Below are 18,455 nucleotides of genomic sequence, written 5' to 3' on the forward strand. Positions count from 1 at the left end.
AACAAATAGGATTCTTTATCAATGAAGCTTCAAAGCTTCTGCAGCAGAAAAGAAGAAAACACTGTGATATAACAATCAGGAATAGAAAATCTTAAGCAGATAGAGTCTCCACAGGGACCTTTTACAAGAGAAAATGTATTTCATTTGTGGAATAACCCTAGGATGAGCTATGTACTGTAGTCTAACCATTAAACACTTACAGAAGTCTTTCAGAAACTAACAGATGTTCCTTTTATGAGCAAAGACAAGTGCCATTCGGCCTTTTTAGACACCTATAAAAATTCAGATAATTTTAAGCTATTTTAATGGCTGCCTGACAATTTTATTAATGTACTCTCCTACAATGTGATCCTGTTTCCTTCACAAAAAGACTGACTCATACCACAGATTTTTACACACATTAAGGTGCACATTACTAATGCCTTCCTCTTGATTAGTAAGAAAAGCAAACTGATTGTACTGACCAGAAGGGACAAAGATTTCTGCAGGATTTCACACAAACTGTGTGCCAGCCTGCAGAGATCCTGTCTCAAAACGATCTGTGGAAGCTTTAATGATTTACTCAGTGTAAACTGACAGACTGAACTACAGAACCTGCCCAGAATCAATTCTGTGAGTCAAATCCTGTCTTCAGCTATAGGTGACAATGAATTTTAAATTTTAATCTTGGCAACAACTGAATATTTTACATCATCACAAGAAGAGCATACCTATAAAAAGTACAATCTTTGCAGAAGAAGAGCTTAGGTCTATGACAGATATAGTTTATTAAAACAGGGCTTCACCGATAGAGCCAAATTCAGGGAAATTTATACAGCACCTGCTGACTCTGCCTGACTCTTACTGGTGCCATCAGCATTTCAGTTTCTGGCACACTAAATTCACACACAAATGAAAAGTTATACATGCATTTGATATTACAACCTTATGCATAATAGTTCTTCTAGGAATATCATCACTAAACCACCTACACAAGACGTTGAATTTTGTGGTGGTTGTGATTTTTTTTTTTGTTTGCTTGCTCTTTTTCCTAAAGATGCAAAAATAGCATGAACCTAGATTGTTACCTCAGGCATTCTGCAGAGCAATATGCCAAAGCACCCACATACTGAGTGTTTGCAAATTTTAAGTTTGGGATTGACTATGTGCCAATCCCTCTTCAGCTGTGGGCACTTGATCCTGCACCAAAATTGCTGTTGACCTTTTCTGGTATTTATCATGTCAGTATGGATTTTTATCATTGTTTGAGCTCCTGACACAAAGCAAACAGCTTCTATAGCATGCTTTTATTCATGCAAAGTATGAATATGGGAATCTCAGTCTTCCTATCAAGCTTGCCATTTCTTCTTCTTGGATGCTTGGTTAATGGAGGTAGGTGATTCTTCCTTATTGCCTTCATTAACTTTCTGGACAAGACTGGCTCACACAGATGAACACTAATTGTACCTTATATTATCTGGATGACTTAATCTACAAGTACAGTTATTTGAAATACAGTAGTTATGTACTACCCAATCTCTATTGTTTAAAAGTACTTAAAATGGCTGAGGAGATCAGCTCTGGTGCAGGTGCGTTCCGCAGCAGGGCGGGGGGATCGTGGCGTACATGGGGGGTCCCTGAGGGGGGGGAAACCCCAGGGGAGCGTGGAGACCCCCCGGGAGCCGGCAGCTCTCCCAAGGGCGAGCGGCTGAGGGGGCGTGGGCAGGGCCGGGGGTAACGGCGGCCACCCCCACGCCCACCGCAGGCAGCCCCGGCCACCGGCAGCACCGGGACCAGGGCCCGGCCCGGCAGTTGGCGCGGGAGGGCGCCTCTCTGAAGGAGAGACATTGCACCCGCCGAGCGGAGAGGTGTGAAGTCCGCACGGCCCAGCAACGGGGCACCGCTCTGTGACCATCCGCACAGGCCAAGGGCACTCGGCCCACCTGGCCCTCAGGGCCGGGCGGCGGGCGCTCGCCCGAGAGCCAAGGCTGCAGCTCCGGCCGGGGGCTCCGCACCGACTACCCAGCGGTGACCGATGCCTCCACCCAGACGGAGCTGCTGAAGGGAGAGGCCGCGATGCGGGGCTCAGGCTGCGGGAACAGCCCAGACCTTTCTCCTGGGGCTAGGACAGGCGGCCGACAGGCAGAGACAGGAGACGTTATGGTGGGGGTGTGCTACAGGCCACCCCACCAGGAAGACTGAACGGATGAGACCCTCTATAGACAGATGGGAGCAGCCTCACGTGCACAAACCCTGGTCCTCACGGGAGACTTCAACCACCCTGACATCTGTTGGAGTGACAATACAGCAGGGCATAAGCAAACCAGGAGGTTCCCGGAATGTGTTGATGATAACCTCCTTCTCCAAGTGATAGAGGAGCCAAGGAGGAGAGGTGCTATGCTGGACCTTGTTCTCACCAACACGAAGGGACTAGTGGGGGAATGTGAAGCTCAAGGGCAGCCTCGGCTGTGGAGACCATGAAATGGTGGAGTTCAAGATCCTTAGGGCAGCAAGGAGGACACACAGCAAGCTACCTTGGGCTTCAGGACAACAGATTTTGGCCTCTTAAGGGATATGCTTGGTAGATACCATGGGATAAAACCCTGAAGGGAAGAGGGGCCCAAGGAAGCTGGTTAATATTCAAGGCTCACGTCCTCCAAGCTCAGGAAAGATGCATCCCAACAAAGAAATCCGGTAAAAATGCCAGGAGGCCTGCATGGATGAACAAACTGTTCCCAGACAAGCTCAACTATAAAAAGGAAGCCTACAGAGGGTGGAAGCAAGGACAGGTAGTCTGTGAGGAATACAGAGAAGTTGTTCAAGCAGCCAGGGATCAGGTTAGAAAAGCTAAAACCCTGACAGAATTAAATCTGGCTAGGGATGTCAAGGGCAACAAGAAAAGCTTCTGTAGGTACACCAGTGATAAAAGGAAGACTAGGGAAAATGTGGGCCCTCTCCAGAAGGAAATGGGAGACCTAGTTACCCAGGATATGGAGAAGGCTGAGGTACTCAATGACTTCTTTGCCTCAGTCTCCACTGAAAGAGCTCCAGCCACACTGCTCAAGTCACAGAAGGCAAAGGCAGGGATTGGGAGAATGAAGAACCTCCCACTGTAGAAGATCATGTTCAAGACCGTCTAAGGAACCTGAAGGTGCACAAGTCCATGGGACCCGATGAGATGCATCTTCAGGTCCTGAGGGAACTGGCAGAGGAAGTGGCTAAGCCACTATCTATCATATTTGAGAAGTCGTGACAATCTGGTGAAGCTCCCATTGACTGGAAAAGGGGAAACATAACCCCTCATTTTTAAAAAGGGAAAAAAGGAAGACCCAGGGAACTACAGGCCAGTCAGTCTCACCTCTGTGCCTGGCAAGATCATGGAGTGGATCCTCCTGGAAACGATGCTAGGGCACATGGAAAATAAGGAGGTGACTGGTGACAGCCAACATGGCTTCACTGAGGGCAAATCATGCCTGACAAATCTGGTGGCCTTCTACAGTGGGGTTACAGCGTTGGTGAATAGGGGAAGAGCAACTGACGTCACCTGCCTGGACTTGGGCAAAGCATTTGACCCTGTCCCACATAACATCCTGGTGTCTAAATAGGAGAGGCATGGATTTAGTGGATGGACCACTCGGTGAGTAAGGAATTGGCTGGATGATTGCACTCAGAAGAGTTGCGGTCAATAGCTTGATGTCCAAGTGGAGACCAGGGATGAGTGGCAGTTCCTCTGGGGTCATTGTTGGGACCAGTGCTATTTAACATCTTCCTTGGCGATGTGGACAGTGGGATTGAGTGCACCCTCAGCAAGCTTGCCAACGACACCAAGCTGTGTGATGTAGTCGACACACTGGAGGGAAGGGATGCCATTCAGAGGGGCCTTAACAGGTTCGAGAGGTGAGCTCATGCAAACCTCATGAAGTTCAACAAGGCCAAGTGCAACGTCTTGCACCTAGGTCAGGGCAATCCCAAGCACAGATACAGACTGGGTGGAGAACGGATTGAGAGCAGCCCTGAGAAGGATTTGGGGGTGTTGGTTGATGAGAAGCTCAACATGACCTGGCAGTGTGCGCTCACAGCCCAGAAAGCCAGCTGTGTCCTGGGCTGCATCAAGAGAAGCATGACCAGCTGGTTGAGGGAGGTGATTCTCTCCCTCTACTCTACTCTCATGAGACTCCACCTGGAGCACTGTATCCAGCTTTGGGTCCCCGAACATAAGAAGGATGTGGACCTGTTGGAGTGAGCCAGGGGAAGGCCATGAAGATGATCAGGGGGCTGGAGCACCTCTCTTATGAAAATAGGCTGAAAGAGTTGGGGTTGTTCAGCCTGGAGAAGAGAAGGCTCCAGGGAGACCTTATAGCAACCTTATAGTATCTAAATGGGGACTACAAGAAAGCTGGAAAGCGGCTTTTTTAAGGGCATGTAGTGATAGGAGAAGGGATGATGGCTTTAAACTGAAAGAGGGTATATTTATATTAGATATAAGGAAGAAATTCTTTCCTGTGAGGGTGGTGAGACACTGGCACAGGTTGCCCAGAGAAGCTGTGGCTGCCCCCTCCCTGGAAGAGTTCAAGGCCAGGTTGGACAGGGCTTTGAGCAACCTGGTCTTGTGGAAGTTGTTCCTGCCCATGGCAGGGGGGTTGGAACTAGATGATCTTTAAGGTCCTTTCCAACCGAAACCGTTCTATGATTCTACAAAAACATTCATCGCATCAGCTAGCTGCACTGTGAGACTCAGATGTAGCAGTAGGACATCGCTGTTCAATATAGCCTCTGAGCTATGACATGTACTTAGAAACACCATAATGCCCTTAGATGTGGCATTCAATAGAGTCCCTCAACAATGAACTTTACAGGGATTACTGAGGTCTCATTTGCAGGGCTCAGCTGTGACACAGCGATGGCCTAAAGGAGCCAAGCAGACACAAGTATTGTCACCTGACACTAGGTAAAGCACAAAAACGGTCTCTTGCTATTTATACGTGCAGCAGCCAGCACTAAGAGGCTATGATCCTGACTGGAACTGCAGCCTGTAACACAAATAATTATGACAACTGTTATAGTCAGGTCCCAAATAAACTCACAATACCACTTACAGTGAATGCTCTTGAGAATCCGTTTTTAACATACAGTTAAGTAAAAATCAGAAATCTGGAAAAAAGAACTCACATTTCAGTGCGAAGAGTTTGGGTGGGTGAGCAAGAATAATAAAACAATTAGCTGATGTGGTCTTTAAAAGAACTTTAAGATTGATGTCAGAGAGCATAGTTTTAGACTAGTTCTTTTCTCGGAAGAACTCACACGATTTCTGCAATAAAAGCATATTGGCTACACTAATCCTTGCTGTCTGAAACACTGTGCAACACTTCATCCAAGAATGCGTACGATCTACAGTCCCACTCTTCCGCCCTTAGGCTAGATGCTTTCTCAAGTTTAGAACTGTCAAAATCCAGTGAAAGATGAATAGAAAACATAATCAGTATCAACTAAGTCACAGAAAACATGCATGACAGGTTATCTTCACCAGACTGGCTGCACGCTCACACCTTTGAAGTCAGTATTTTGGAGGTATATATCTGTCTTAGCGAAACAGACTGCTTATCTATGGGAGAGCAAAAGAGAATGAGGCTAAAGCAGAAATGTCCAAATCCCAGATGAAAAGCTGGATCTGACTCTTGAAATTTAAGTTATTGGTTCCCAAAGACGTATTTATTCATAGAGATTGAAGCTTGCATATATAAGGAATAACAATTATACAACTTCTAGTAACTGCTAAGAGAAATTTGTAAATGTTACATTGCTTGAGACACTGTTCAGGCTACCAAAGAGGTGTGAATTTCTCCCAAAGCCCAAGCTTGCCACTTCAAAGAAAAGATTTTCAAATAAAACAACGTATGTACAGCCCTAATTTGTGCACTCAGTTACAGAATAGTTGGATCATTTATTCCAAGGGTGTATGCAAAGAGCTTATCAGAAAAGGGCAGAAGAGCAATAATTTACAAAGGAATCATACTCCCTCTTTCCCATCTACAGAGTGAATGTAATACTATCTTTACCACATAAAATATTGTTACTATGTAAGGATCTGATCTTTTCAGCAACTGTTAAGATGACTGGAAGAGGAACCTTTGCAGAACAAGGATACCGGGTATTGCAGGCACTATTTAAAACATGTTGTGGGCTTTTCTGTACAACAAATTGGACCTGGTTAATTTGCAAGACAGTCCTGAATCTGAGTTTCCTCCAAGTGTGGTGACCTAGAAAAAAGGAATCTTAACTACTGGTCTCTCCTCGTCACTATTTTTGTCGGGAAGAAAAGCCTTCCTGGGCATAGAAAGAATCACAGACTCTAGGACCTTCTTTCTCTTTATCTACGTGGCTGTAATTTGGAAGCGGCTGTGCTGGAGTGTCTTATTGGTTATCCTTCCAAGAAGGAAGCTTTTGCCTTTCCTGCATGGATGTGAAAAATTCTATTTGCTCAAACAACGTCCTGGTGCAAGCAGGTTTATAATGGCCACTTCTAGCCAACAACTGTGTGTCTGAACATTTCTGGAAGGAGAGACCAAGGGTCTAACGCTGCACTCCAAGCTGCAGCTGGGTATACTGTCAGGTTCCTTTGGAGAAAACAATTTCCCTTCATAGCAGTTTTATTTCTTTTCTGTTTAAATATTTCAACAAACACACTGCATTGTCCCAAAGAAATCTTCATAAACTTACTTGGGACTTCTGAGGGAGAAACAAGGAGGGAATGAAAATATTAGTTTAAAACCATATCCTTTAGAGGAATATTTGGGGCTAATGACATGAGACATCCTTTGAATCTGTTGTAACGCTGGGAGAAGAAATAAAAGGACACTGAGAACAAATGGAGAATCACCATATGATTTAAACCAATCTTTTACAAAGCACTAAAAGAGCTGCAGTATCTCTCCAATTTACCTGCCCTTGCTTTCCAGGATGATCCATTTCCACTGAGTCATAGAATCACAGAATTGTTTAGGTTGGAAAACACATTTAAGATCATTGAGTCCAACTGTTAACCTAACACTGCCAAGTCCACCACTGAACCACATCGCTAAGCACCACATCTACACATCTTTTAAATACCTCCAGGGATGGTGACTCAACCACTTCCCTGGGTAGCCCGTTCCAATGCTTAATAACCCTTTCAGTGAAGATTTTTTTCCTAATATCCAATCTAAACCCCCCTGGGCACAATTTGAGGCCATTTCACCTTGTCTTATTCCTTATTACTTGGGAAAAGAGACCAACACCCACCTTGCTACAATCTCCTTTCAGATAGCTGTAGAGAGCAATAAGGTCTCCCCTGAGCCTCCTTTTCTCCAGGCTAAACAACTCCAGTTCCCTCAGCTGCTCCTCATAAGACTTGCTCTCTAGACCCTTCACCACCTTCATTGCCCTTCTCTGGACACGCTCCAGCACCTCAATGTCTTTCTTGCAGCGAGGGGTCCAGAACTAGACACAGTATTCAAGGTGCGGCCTCACCAGTGCCGAGTACAGGGGGACAATCACCTCCCTACTCCTGCCGGCCACACCATTTCTGATACACGCCAGGATGCTCTTGGCCCTCCTGGCCACCTGGGCACACTGCTGGCTCGTATTCAGCCGGCTGTCGACCAACACCCCCGGGTCCTTTCCCACTGGGCAGCTCTCCAGCCACTCTCCCCCAAGCCTGCAGCATTGCATGGCGTTGTTTGACCCAGGTGCATCACCCGGCACTGAGCCTTGTTGAACCTCATACAGTTGGCCTCAGCCCATTGATCCAGCCCGTCCTGATGCCCCTGTAGAGCCTTACTACCCCCAAGCGGATCAACACTCCCACCCAAACTGGAAATGTCTGCAAATTTACTGAAGGGACACTCAATCCCCTTGGGTAAAGATATAAAATCTCTTTATAAATAAAGATATTTATAGATAAAGATACTAAAGATATAAAATCTCTTTATAAACAAAGATATTTATAGATGAAGATACTAAACAGAAGTGGCTTCAATACTGACCCCTGGGGAACACCACCTGTGCCTGGCTGCCAAGTGGAGTTAACTCCATTCACCACTATTTAGGCCTGGCCATCCAGACATTTTTTTATCCAGAGAAGATTACACCCATCCAAGCAATGAGCAGCCAGTTTCCCCAGGAAAATTCTGTGTGAAATGGTGTCAAAGTCTTTACCAAAGTCTAGGCAGACAACATCCATAGCCTTTCACTCATCCACTAAGTGGAACATCTTATCACTGAACATGTATGACTGTCTGGGAGATGAGCAGATGTAGACAATTTATTGCCAGGATTAAAAAATTGTGGAAAAACAGGTGGTCAGCCAGAATTAAAAAGATTGACTGGACAATGTACAAGATCATACATTTGGGAGTTGTGATACGTATCTTATGAGGGCTGGCAGTAGCACAGCAGTTCTGTCTCCATGGGTAAGTTAGAACTTTTCACAGTTCTAATCAACTGAACAACCTTGCGTAGCTCTGTGGAGACTGATTTACACCCTCTTTTTTACTTCCAGTAATTATCATTCTCCATGTTTCCATAATTTCTGTCTGTGTTTGTTTTCAATCTTAGGCTGGCCTCTTCTCCATATTTCTTTCTTTACAAGCAATCTTTATGCTTGGTTTCTTTCCCCAGTAAAAAGCAAGGGAACTTCATTGAAACTATGGCAGAAAATAGAAGCAAGGAGGTGACCCCCCCCCGCATTGTCTCAATTCAGAATTTGCTATCTTTGACCATGCAGTGTTCTATGCCCAAGTTCAGTTTATACATGTTTCTTTACCTGTTACATCATGCTAATATACCATATTCAGTAAAATATTACTATTAATGGGACAGTAGCACACAGTGAAACGGTACAATAGCACAGCATTACTCCCTGTGCATACATTTACGTAAATTATGGTTGTCAAGGTATATGTTTATGTGAAGCTCAAGGTTCAGTTTAGGGAAAAGCTTGATGAAGAGGTTTGAACAATACCCGAAGAGGAGGAAGAACTTTATATTCCTTAATGAAGCAAGTCTGTGAGTAGTTCAGTTAAGTAAGAAGGTGATTACTTCTGGCCTGCTGAAGGGACATCAGCGAACCCAGAGAAGGAACAGGAAACAAATGCATGGAGAGGCAAGCACTAGAACCCAGTCCTTGACTGTAGAGCTGAAAGTAATAGGTCCTGCCTGATGGCTGGGTACTGGGGAAGGCAAAGAGGCCTTGTGGATTTCAGCACGGGATACATACAGTAAACACACTCTCTTTTCTGTCACGAAGTGGTACATTTTGGCTTCTGTAAATAAATACTCCCATTTGCTTAGGCTGACTTTGCTTGAGGTGATTTTAAGAGAACTGATGATATGCATCAAGGTTACACTTTTATGGGGCTGTAAACCTTCAAACCAGGATACTGGAATGTCTCTGCATTTACCAGCACTGCAAAACATATTCTGAGGGCAAGAGAACAATAGGGCACATCTCCAACTCTGAAAAGCTGGCAACACTGGAGCCTGGGAGAATTAAATGGTTTTAGCAGTGTGTTAGCCAGGAAAGTGCTCTGGTTTGTGACAGGGTAATGGGGAACTTCTTTGTGATCATCTCCTTACACAGTTATTCGGAAAGTCTCCTTTCCTGGTCAAACTGTCACAGAAATTTTCAAGGAACTGTGGGAAATGAAGATAGGTAGAGAAAATTACTTTAGGTGGATACTTCAAATCCAGAACCCTTTATCAACTCATTCGGAGAAGCAAGCAGTAACTCATTTCTATTCACATGTATTACTGACCCCTTCACCCTCCTCCCTGGCCCAAGTATGATCCTAACTTCATTTTCAGTGGTAAAGTGGAGAAGTTATACTGAAAGTAATGATTAGGTTTTATTAATAAAAAGCAATATAAAACAAGTTCTTCCAAGTATTGAGTATCAACAGGTATTTGAATGATACATCACTACAGCATCCTCCTAATTCTTCATCACCTACTGTATTGTCAAGCTCTCACCTGTCACAAATAATTAGACCAATAAAAGAAACTACATAGATAATCAGTGTTGCCAATCATTCTGTATGGAACGTCATTGAGGAAAGAGCTCACAAATAGAACAATTATATTCAAACACCAAAAATCAAGAGTGGAAACATTTGACAAATCTCAGATAGCCTTTTATCCCCGCTGTACTGTTTGCTTTACCATTCTCCCTCCCCCTCAAATAAAGACAGTAAAAAAATCATTAGAATACCTTTGAACTTGTGAAAGACGGCCCATAGCTCAGCAATGTCAGTGGCAAATGTTATGTCTGTGTCGAGGACAATGACTCGCTCAAGATTGGAAGGTAGAGTCTTAGTCAGAACCAACTTCATCAGCCCGTAAATCCCAGAGTAGTGTTTGTTGGGGATCCAAGACACTTCCGACTGACAGGAAATGGGAAGTGGGAAAGAAGAAGAAAAAATAATCTTCATTAGAGAGAGAAACTCTTCCTGACACTAGTTTCTTGTAATATTGGAAGATCTCTGAGGTGGAAACAGTAATTTAAATCCTGCTTTTAAATTAACTTCCAAGGCTCTGAAATATGCTAAAGTTTCTGAAAGCTTCAAAAAAAAGTTCTTTGAGGCAACTGCTTTCCACAGTATAATCAAAATTAGTTGAGCCTTTACAACCTGGTACAATCCATTCTGAGACATCCATGTATCCTGATAAAACTGAAATATATTTTTTAATCCCAAACTTCAGATGTATTGTACATTGCTTTAATTTTCAAACAAAATAAAAACTTTTGTGTTTGACATTCCCAGAATTTTCTGACTCTGAAGTAGAAGTAACAAATGTAATTTTTTTCCTGTCATTTCTTACAGATTTGGAGGTCAGAATTTTAAAAGGCCAGTCATTTGGAACAATGGGCTTGAAAATTGCAAAAAAGTAGTTTCTTACAATCTCAGATTTTCCTTAAGCCTGGTATCTTTAACTTACAGCTACTGACATCATACAAACATGCTCCAAAGTGGATAAAATGGGAGAACATTTTTAGCCACACTTTCTTTTTATTATATATTGAAGGGGCAAACCCAAACATTTAAATTTATTCAGTAAGGGATAAACAAAAAATTTATACAACTTCTGAAATATGCTGGGAGACTAAACTCAGTATTTCATTGTGCTACTGTTACTAGGATGTTCTACCAGCTATGTTTACTTTTCTTTATGTGAGACTCAAGTTCTCAAATATCAAAAGTCACCACTGAAAGTGGGATATAAAAGCTTTTGAGAAGTTCCTATTGCCCTGTCTGAAACTCATCTTGTTTAATGTTTTAAAGGGCATGCACTACAATATGCAGATTTTAAGTTTTCCCCCGAGTCATGCTCCCATTAACTTCAATTAGTATTTTGTCCATAAGGGATCTGAGTGAGACAGATTTCAGGATTTGTCCTGGCATGCTATACTCTGGAGAAAGCAGGCGGAAACTAAGTGCATTCATAAAACTGAGAAGATTTATTCTGTTAACTGTCTCATATCTATTCACTGGCATTGTAAAGTTTATTATATGAAACAGGTTTTGCATAGAAGAGCTCATTTCCTCCAAAATCCTTCAAGAAAACCTTCCCGTAAGAGCATGGGTTCCTAAACTTTATTTGGAAGTTGGAAGAGTGGTTGAAGTAAGGCTAATAACAGATGCTTAGAGTGCATTTATTTTTGAATATAGAGTAACAAGGCCTCTGCTGATGTAAGCTGACCTGCTCTTTTCCCTTTAAAACAGCACAACTTTCTTCTGTATTCTCAGGGTTCCTGTACCAGGCCAGAGCTTTACCCCACTCCTAAATTCACTGAAAAAGACTGAGGGTAGTGGAGCAAACCTTTAAGGAGAAAGGCAAAATTTTAAGGGAAAAGGCAGGTAAAACAGGTTATCTTAAAACAACCCCAAACCAGAAAGTGCGAACTGAAGTGTGAAGTTTTGTTTTTTTTCAAAGGTACCTCATCCTGGCAATTCATTTGTGTGTTCTCTTGTCTGTGCACATAAATCATATGTAATCACCTGCATATACAACCTGGCTGGCATTGTCACCTACACATGTCTGTATTATTTACTTGTGCTCTCTGTAGGATTTGCACTGTAGAATGCCAGAAGTAACACAAGCGAGGACTGCTAGGACTCTGGTGTAAACAACTATGAAAGAGATTAGAGAGGGCAGTAACATGCAGGGTGGCTTAATTTATGGGTCTAAAGAGCTATCATCTTTATTTCATTCTTTCTTGCTCTCTCTGTAATTTGTATGGTGCTTAGAAGAGAAATCTAGTTTCTGTCTGCCAGATACATGCCAATATTAAGTGTCTAGTTATATAAAAATGATCCTCAATGCTCCCCAGAAATGCTTTATATGTGCATAACAGAAATAATTTCAAATGAACACCCTCAAAACTAGTTATTTGTGGTCCTAGCTCTCCCACATGATGGCCCTAGGAATGGAACATCACATCAAAGTGTCAGCAAAAGAGTATTTACCCAGCTTCTCCAAACTCTGCATATCATTCTGAATCTGCCACCTGAGGTCCTTGTGCTAGACTAGCCATGCAGATCAGCTCTCTAGTCATACTGACATGGTAAAAGAGTTAAACTAATTTTACAGACTTGAGCTTGCTTTTATTATTGTCCATCCCTATGTAATTAATTTTGGATGGCACGTCCTTCATTTTATTATTCCAAACGCAATATTGCTCCAGAATAACTCACAGTATGCTCATGCAAATAAGCCTAATAAGGCAGATGTTGAATGAACAGCCTAAGACAAGCAGGTAAGGCAAAAGGTGGCTGTAGAAGTAAGTCACCTTCAAGGATCCATTACTTCCTTTGCTGTCAGGATTCCCAACATCTAACACCAGTGCCATGTATCGCTGAAGGGAGGAGATCTATGCCTGGCAGTTCCTTCCAATCTGGCACACAGAAGACAAAAGCCTGACGCCTGATGTCTGAAAGGATCACTTTTAAAAATGAAAGGAGCAGCCCCTGCTCCAAATGGTCCATCACAGCTGGCTAGCAGGTGTTTGATTTAAGCATGTGTTGAAGCTTGAACTGTCAGTCAGTTCAATGTATCTAAAGCTTTCTCTCCTCCGACACACAGTTCACTAAGACATACACAGAGGTCCTAATTAGTCCCCAGCATAATTTCTTTATGACTTTGCTATTCATGAATAATGTAACTGTTCCAAATTCATGCCGAGGAAAACTCCTTACACTACACAACAGCACTGTGAAGGCTCACTCTCTCTGGGTATTACATATACTCTTACAAAAAGGAATACAAGAACAGTATGGCTGAATACCACAAATGAAGGTGCTTAGCAGTGAAGTGCCAGTTTGAGATAATCAAGGTGGCCTAAGAACAAACCCTTGCAAAATTCTGCAACCTCCAAGCTGTCCACTTTGATATAACTAGTAACATTGAGCCATTTCATTTTTCTGAATATTGTCTAAATATTTTCTGTGGCTCTTAATACTTTTTTTTTTTTCTCTAGCATAGTTAAAATGGCCCGTATATATGGAATATTTGTGAATCATTTGCTTTACAAGCTAGATCAGAGTTGACCTCAGAGAACAAATATTCCTAGAAGATAGAGCAAGAACAGAAAAAAACAGTAAAAGAGGAAAATGAAACAAAATAGTATGACATACTTTGCCATTTGTATAATCCTCAGTTCAGCAGAAATAGCACATCTTGGATCTCCAGCTCTCAAGATCTTTCCAGATTTTTGTTCATGAGAAGAAAGAATTGCATTTACCTGGTGCTGACAATGATTCTTTTAAGTAAGCTAAGTGAAATAATATCATCTCACTGAAGATCTTTCATCAGAACCATCTTTATTCTTTCCATAATTCAATACTGAAAATACACTAAATTATTCAGTGCTTCGGCTATGAATATAGAAATTACATGCCCACGAGTCTGCATGCCGTACACAGCTGATCACTCTGGTAAATGCCAGAGAAGCGGGAGCAACAGTCTCCATGTCCAGTGATACTTTACCAGCAGGTTGTCTTCCCTCACTATGCTCTGGCTGTGTCTGGAAAAAGCTGGCTAAAACAGAGGCTGTACACAGCCCAACTCTGCTTTCTCACAGTTGTTACCACTGTATAAATGTTCATCAGAGTTAGCAGAAGTGCCATTTTTAAGGAGAGAAGTCTAACACAGACATACAGCTTAAAATCAAGCTTCCCTGTTTCTATGATGGAGAAAGGAGAAAACTGTGGCTTCTCTGTTTGTGAATGAGTTGTATAGTGACTACATTCCCAAGTATTTAGATATTTTCATTCTTAAAAGACACCTGAGTCTGGTTCCCCACACACTGAGACCAAAAACCACAACTCTTCTACCAAGTCTTCACAAATACATTCAGCTAGACTCATACTGTATTTCTTTAGGGAATTATAGTTTGTTTTTTTTTCTTTCCCATAAGTATGTTATTTTTTTTCCCCACAAAAAGGTGACAGGGAAATTTCCCAGGCTTCCTAGGTGAATACTGATTGCTCTGTAGCTGTTAAGTGAAACCTGTACATGGGCAGGTGTCTTGAGCCTCTTTGAAAGGAATTAAGACTTGGTCTTGTCGACTTAGCAGAGAGCAAATTTGGAAAACACTACCAACATGAACAGAATGACAGCGAGAACAGTGATCGCACAACAGGAAGGGACAAACAACTTATTGGTGCCTGCATCATGTCAGATCAAAAGTCCATTGAGCTCAGGAGCTGGCATCTGATAGTGGACGGTGGCAGGTATTTACTGAAGAATATAAAACCAGAGCAATTCTACAGTGATATCACCTGCCATATCTACTCCCATCCTCTGACAATTTGCACCAAATTTTGGAGCTAGAGGTGGTATTTTATTAATTAACAGCTTTTCATGGATTTTTCATCCATGAATTTGGTTGATTTTTGAAGTCCTGTAAGTTTTAAGCAACTACAACATCCTGCAGCAAAGAGTGCCACAGCTTATTTACAACTCCTGTTTGTTTGGACTGGGCTAGCTACCAATTCAATTGATGTCACATTTGTTTTCATAGAACTACCAGAACAGCAAACCCATTTCCCTGAGTAGTTGTGGCTAATTCAGAACCCATCACTGTATACATAAAAGTTAGAATTCTTTTTTCTCATGTGTCTTACTCTGCATTTATTAACAGCTGACACCGGATCCTCATTGGGAAAAAGACAAAGAAAACAGCTCTGAGAAATATGGATGTGGGAAGCAGGGTGCAGGGATGGGGTGCCAGTCATGAGCATAGATGTGGAAAAGAACAGGGCAAGTCCTCTGGTTGAGCAAGGAGAAAAATGCACTTTGAAGTTACATGCCAGAATGAGATACGGTTTTGTATTTGCTAAAAGCCCAATTAATTAAATTAAATTATTATTACATTTCTATTTAAACACTGTGCTCTTAAAGGTCATCAGTCTTACAGTCTAAGACTTTGTTTGCAAATATGATTTTGCTGCACTCACCCTTCTTTTTGCTACATTACTAAAATTATGACAAACAGAGCAGTAAGGTGAAGCACAAGAAAAAAAGATAATGTATTTGCTGTATTACCTTATGGCTGGTTTATATATACACAGACTGGAGCAGAAAAACAGTAGCAAGCACAGAAGCAGAGGAAAGCCGAACTATGATTCTGTAGGACCGTACATGTTTCTCTCATTACTTATCGTCTTCCCTGAAGTACTGGAGGTTGACAGAAAACCAAACAACCTGGCTTGCTATGTTCTTCTTGGATTGGGAGGGAGTATATAATAGTACCATTAAACAAAGCAGCTGAGAGTTTTAGCTAGACGACTACATAAACTGAGACTGCCACTTCCCTTCTAACGGCAGTCAGTTAACCAGATCTGATCACCTCCCTACCAGAAGATAATCTATCCTGACTTTTTCCCTTGAATAGGTTGCAGTTCATACAGCAGCACAGACTCACAGAAGGACTGAGGTCAGAAGGGACCTCTGGAGGCCACCTGGTCCGACCTCCCCCTGCTTAAGCAGGGCCACCTAGACCCGGTTGCCCAGGACTGTGTCTAGATGACTTCTGAATACATCCAAGGATGGAGACTTCACAAGCCCCCTGGGCAACCTGTGCCAGTGCTTAGTCACCCTCACAGTAAAAAAGCGTTTCCTGATGTTCAGAGAGAATCTCTTGTGTTTCAGTTTGAGCCCACTGGCCCTTGTCTTGTCACTGGGCACCACCGGAAAGAGCCAGGCTCTGTCTTCTTTGCACCCTCCCTTCAGGTATTTATATACATTGATGAGATCCCTCCTGAGCCTTCTCTTCTCCAGGATGAACAGTCCCAGCTCTCTCAGCCTTTCCTCAGGTGTGAGATGCTCCAGTCCCTTCATCATCTTTGTGGCCCTGGGCTGGACTCTCTCCACCATGTCCAGGTTTTGCTTGTACTGAGGATCCCAGAACTGGACCTGGCACTCCAGGTATGGCCTCACCAGTGTTGAGTAGAGGGGAAGGATCACCTCTTTTGACCTGCTAGCAATATTTTGTTTAATGCAGCTAAGGATACCATTAGCATTCTTTGTTGTGAGGGCAGATTGCTGGTTCGTGCTCAACCTGGCACCCACCAGGACCTCCAGGTTCTTTTCTGCAAAGCTGCCTTCCAGCTGGGTGGCTCTCAGCATGTACTGGTGCATGGGGTAGTTACCAGGTGCAAGACTGAACTTCTTTTTCAACTTCATGAGGTTCCTGCCAGACCCTCTTTTCTGTCGGATAGTATTTTTTTTTCCATTTTCTTAACAAAATTCCTCCCTGTTCCACAGAATATCTAGCACTACAGCACCCCTGAACTACAAAATGCGCTTCCAGTTCAGCGTGGTAAGATGAGGGAAGTTTGGATGATGAAGTGTCTTCCCTGGCAGCATGTCCTTAAACACTTTGCACTGGAAAAATGCAACCTTCAATACTGTATTGATTTTCTCACTACATTCACTGCATCTTCCTAGATATGCCTGGAAAAAAAATAAATCAAAATAATCCTCAGCTGTGACATAATAACCCCATCTGCACTCCAAATAAAAGACACCCCTTCTGTTCAACTGTCTTCACAAAAGCACCACTAAGGCCAGTATCTTGCAAGAGCCAGAAGGGGAGACTGGCTGGGTTGATGCTCCAGGCTGAGAAGCAGCAAACCTGGAGGTAGAAGGTGCCACTTGCATGCACCCCTCTCAGAGGCAGGCTAAGAAATGAGATCAAATAAAACCAAAAACCACCACCCCCCAGACTTAATGGCTGCAGATTCACTGTGTTGGGGAAACAGCAGCACATAGGAGTCAGAAAACAGAAAAGGCTGAGGGAAGGTTGAAAAGGCAGTCTGTAGTTAATTCTGCCTCCCTAGAGCTTTCATGCCATGTTTTGCTGTAAAAAATATCTGGCATCTAGAATATACTGATCGAAATAAAAAGAAATGAAAATTAGGCTTTGTACTGAAAGACTTGATGGAAACATGGATTTCCAGAAGTATTCAGCATTTACTTGCTCTCACCAACTTCAACACAGGCACCATCATTATATCAATCAGGTGGTAAACTAACTTTAGGATCTTAAAAACAAGCAAACAAAGCAAAACAAAACTTCCAGGCCACAGCACAAACACAAAGAGTGTTGTGGATCTGCAGAAATGGTAGCTGAATTATTCTGGATTGCATCTGACATGGATCTGAAAACCAGTGCAACCTACATGGTGCAAGAACTTAGAGCAGCTGGAAGGATCTCTGTGAAGAAGACTAGCCGGATTCTTCGGCAGCTGCTGGCTTCAGGCAGCCCTTATAAATGGCCCAGTCATGGGAAACAGCCCTGGAAATTCTGATGTGTGAATCAGATAACAATAAAAATAGTTATTTCCTCAGATTGGATAAATAACTTCCTAGACACAGTTGATAACTCGTTTTCACAGCTTTTTCATTATTTGTTTAGTGCTTTGTTGCTTCTATGAACACTAGAAGTAGCAAGATAATTTATTTTTTTAAATCATGTGACCTTTATTTAAGACAAAGTTAATAGAACTGGGGCTTTCATGTTGTTTCTAAACTGTAGGAAAATACTGTTACCATTTTAACAGCGATCACATTACTAAGTTTTTTTGCAACTTAAAGCATAAAAAGAGGGAGAAAACAAACAATATCGTATTGCTGGCACAGGACAGAGACTTTTCTTGATGCATAGTTTTTCTCATCGCTGTTTTTCAATTTCACACAGGGAGGACTTCATCCTGCTGTGAATTTTTGCCATACCTCTTCTCACTTTCATGAAAATTGAGTCACAGTTCCAGCAGCTCTAGCACAGGTCAGAGTTAGCTTCAGGATAATCTTTCCCAAGTGTAAGGTCTTGTACCTGGGAAACCATACTCCAGGCGTGCGGGACAGGCTGGGGAGCAGCTCTGTGGAAAGGGACCGGGGGGTCCTGGTGTACACAAGCTCAGTATGAGTGAGCAGTGAGC

The 18,455-nt window shown here is 42.7% G+C and overlaps 1 protein-coding gene across 3 annotated transcripts in view; it reads right to left on the reverse strand.

The window, feature by feature from the left end:
• LARGE1 (LARGE xylosyl- and glucuronyltransferase 1) overlaps positions 1 to 18,455 on the reverse strand; it is a 303,034-nt gene that overhangs the window by 110,176 nt on the left and 174,403 nt on the right. For all 3 annotated transcript variants that reach the window (XM_042791992.1, XM_042791993.1, XM_042791991.1), the window contains one exon: positions 10,223 to 10,394. In XM_042791992.1, coding sequence (XP_042647926.1) covers positions 10,223 to 10,394 — 172 coding nt within the window. The remainder of the gene's footprint in view (positions 1 to 10,222; positions 10,395 to 18,455) is intronic.

Source organism: Tyto alba, unplaced genomic scaffold, assembly GCF_018691265.1.
Source record: "Tyto alba isolate M040663 unplaced genomic scaffold, T.alba_DEE_v4.0 Super-Scaffold_2, whole genome shotgun sequence".
NCBI lineage: Eukaryota > Metazoa > Chordata > Aves > Strigiformes > Tytonidae > Tyto > Tyto alba.